The sequence below is a fragment of the Felis catus genome, chromosome X (genome assembly GCF_018350175.1).
Source record: "Felis catus isolate Fca126 chromosome X, F.catus_Fca126_mat1.0, whole genome shotgun sequence".
NCBI classification, from domain to species: Eukaryota; Metazoa; Chordata; class Mammalia; order Carnivora; family Felidae; genus Felis; species Felis catus.
This window is the reverse complement of record NC_058386.1, coordinates 83525738-83528959: the sequence shown is the minus strand read 5'-3', so window position 1 is coordinate 83528959 and position 3222 is coordinate 83525738. Positions and strand designations below refer to the sequence as shown.

General features: G+C 49.2%; 1 protein-coding gene across 2 annotated transcripts; it reads right to left on the bottom strand.

Annotated features, from left to right (window-relative positions):
- Positions 1-916: 916 nt before the first annotated feature.
- On the bottom strand, positions 917-2978 carry TCEAL4 (transcription elongation factor A like 4). 2 transcript variants are annotated; one of them, XM_004001564.6, is made up of 3 exons: positions 2833-2978; positions 2148-2217; positions 917-1806 (listed from the first exon to the last, which is right to left on the bottom strand). In XM_004001564.6, exon 3 carries the CDS (start codon positions 1777-1779, stop codon positions 1084-1086), a length of 696 nt encoding a protein of 231 aa, XP_004001613.4. In that variant the 5' UTR covers positions 1780-1806; positions 2148-2217; positions 2833-2978; the 3' UTR covers positions 917-1083. The 2 variants fall into 2 exon arrangements, with proteins under 2 accessions (XP_004001613.4, XP_023105273.2); XM_023249505.2 differs by having other exon boundaries at positions 917-1801.
- Between the last annotated feature and the right edge of the window lie 244 nt (positions 2979-3222).

Below are 3222 nucleotides of genomic sequence, written 5' to 3'. Positions count from 1 at the left end.
CTAGGTGCTCAGATTTTTCTGGCTTAATCTACAGTATCTAAATCCAGTGGAGATGGCTGTATGCAAAAACACACACAAACCAACAAAAGTTCTGTAAAGGAATGTTTTATAAAAATCTTTATAAAATATCAAGGCCCAAGTAACAATTGGATACTACCCACCTGAATTAGGATAACTATTGTAGGTAGAGAAGAATTTTCCACCTTTCTGTTGAGACAGTGTTGCCTTAGTCCATCATGGTCTCCAGCCCACCAGTAGCAATGGGGGCTTCAGAAGGGTACAGAGCCCCTCAGAAGGGGCACAGTGCCCAAGATACATGGCATTACCCAGAGAGTGGCCCCCACCTTTTACCTGTCTGAACTTATTCCTGGACGCAAGTGAGACCTCCCTCATCCCTTTCCCAAACATCTGACACAGTTTTCATTCTGCTACTGCAGGGCAAATGGTAGGAGTCAGCCCCACACAGCTCACACACTCATTACTTCATCTGATCTTCTCCACAGCCTTAGAAGGCAAGTTTTACCCCACTTGACAGATGACAAGACTGTCTTTTACAGCAATGGATCTGTAGTTAACAGCCAGGTTGAGTATTCCAACTTCCAGTGCCAAATGTAATAGGAGTTTTACAAAACATTTTACATCCTGACCACGAATTTTAGGTGTCTCCACTGCATTCATAAGCTAACTCAACAGTGATTTTGGTTGCTGGGTATACATTGTTTTCCTACTTTTTATATTTCATTGTTTTCATGATGAAAGTAACCTGTGTTTTTAAGGAGAAAATATACAAAGGATAAAAAAAACAGAAATAAAATCACCCACAGATAACCAGGACACAGCTTTCAGAGCTTTCTCTGTACACAGATCACTAGGTAAATACCTTTGTAGTTTTACAAAAATGGACTGATGGCATATATATGGTTCATCAGACTTTTTCTTTTTAATTTTACAATGTGCCATAAACATTTTTCCATGCAATGGACAAAAATCTACTACTGAAACATCGAGGACTAATAGTGATCGCTAAAGCAAGTATTAGCATAAGGTTAAAGCACATGGCCTGACAAATGCCTGCCAGGGGCACTACACAAAAGGAATGTCTTCAAAGCCCCTTTGTGGGGCCCTGCAGCCACCCCTGAGTTCCCTTGGGCCCCTCGGGTGGAAGGGATCCTGTAAGCTTTTTTGCATCCACATAAAACCCCCCAACTTCTGCCTGGTTTTCTTCACCTCATCCTCCACCCTGGCCATCTCATCAAATTCTCTTATCATCTCCTCATTGCTCAAATGCATATCATGTATGGCCTCCTTATATTCCTTGAGGCACTGAGCCAGCCCCTTGTTGGTTTTTCTTTTGGCCTTCCTGGGTACATCGTCCCCAGCTGGGCGCTTTCCTGCAGCCCTTGGTTCACTGGCTGGTTTTTCTTCTTTTGGCTTTTCCTCACTCTCTGATTTTTCTTCTTTTGGCTTTCCCTCGCTCACTGGTTTTCCTTCTTTTGGCTTTCCCTCGCTCACTGCTTTTTCCTCGCTCACTGGCTGTCCCTCGCTCTCTGGCTTTCCCTTGCTCTCTGGCTTTCCATCTGTTGGCTTTGTCATACTCTCTGGCTTTTCCTTATCCTTTAGTATTTCCTCATCTTCTGTCTTTCTCTCGTTTTCTAACTTTTCCTTGTCTTCCAAAGTACAAGCTACTTCTGGCTTTCCCACATTCTGTGGCTGTTCTTTACATTCCATCTCTCCTTGGTTCTCAGACATTCCTTCATTTTCATTGCAGAGTTTTTCCATGTTGAGATTTCCCCTCCTTTTCCTGTCCTGGGGTGGGGAGGAAGAGGAGACAAAGAGGAGACAAGGGAGACTGAGGGCTTGGGGGTGGAATGCACATCAGAATACTACTGGCACGCTCCCCTTGTCAGGGTTCCCTGACCTGGCCCGGCCCCTAAGTGTGCTTTCTGCCCACCCTCTCCCCTCACACACGTGAGCCAGACTATTTCTCTGGCAGGCCCTGCCATTTTCTCTATGTTTGCTCAGCACTGCAGAGTGTGTATAAATGTGTTAGGAGGTGGGAAGTGGGGCCCCATATTCTGCTGGTGCTGTACCCTCCATACTACCCACCCCTCTAGATCCCTATCCACAGACCCCCTTCCTTTACTGACCTGCAGGGATTCTGAACAGATTCCTCCTCCTTTTCTAGCCTTGCAAAGTGCTGAGAAAAGACACGCAGACCTGCAGACAGACAGGAGACAGGGCCTGCGCGTTTGGTGGATGCTTAGGGACTCGAGTCCCTTTCCTGAATCCTGGCCCTCCTCATCCGACGTTTCCCTCCCCCGCCTCCTCCGCCCCCCCCCCCCCCCCCCCCCCCCGTAGTCCAGCCGCCATTTCTTTTCACGCCTTGGGCACCAGACCAGGACGTTTTCCAAACTAATTTTGGATCTCTGTGTCCTTGTTGCGGGGAGACAATTCGCCTCCCCACCCTCGAGGTTAACTTTTTTTCTCTACACATGGACTGGTAGAAGGGGTTTATTTCCACTGTCTCACTGCGGGGGTGGGGGCCCAGCTCACCAGCTCCGATTCCAAAATGGACGGAGGGCAACGAAAAGGAGGTGCAGAGAAACGGGACACGGGTACTAGGTGTGTCCGCTGTCCCCACCCTCTGCCAATTGGCCGTTAGCTCCCCCTTGGCCATTTTCCCACCGCCATCTCTAACTACACTCTCCGGCCAGCTTCCCTCGACCTGGGCCCCATCCCCACTCTTTTTCCTCTGGGTGTTCCTGCCTCGCCCCCCCGCCCCCTGGCTCATTCCAGAGTTCCGCAGGCAGCGACGAAGGGCCTCACACTGACCTGAAAGAACCTGCAGCAACAATTAGGAGCTCACAGATCGCTCCGGACCCGACCGCAGGGGAAGAGGGCGGGCTCCAGTTCTGGTGCCCACATCTGCGCCGGGGCGGTCATGTGAGCATCACGTCACCCAAGCTCGCCCCCGCCCACCATCCGCGTCTGCCAGTCACCACACCACCTCTCTGGACAGCGTGCCCTCTCATCTCTCTGCGTCGGGCGGGGGAAGGCTTTTGTCCTTTTTAACTCCTAGAGGCGGTCGAAGGAGTAGTTTTAATAAAAACCACAGAGGCTTTTAAAAAATGGATTGGCAGTTCGGGGAAGGAGTCTTGATCATGTTGCTCTTAATTTCCATTGATAGAATGTAGAGCCAACCAATGAAATCCTATCAATGTG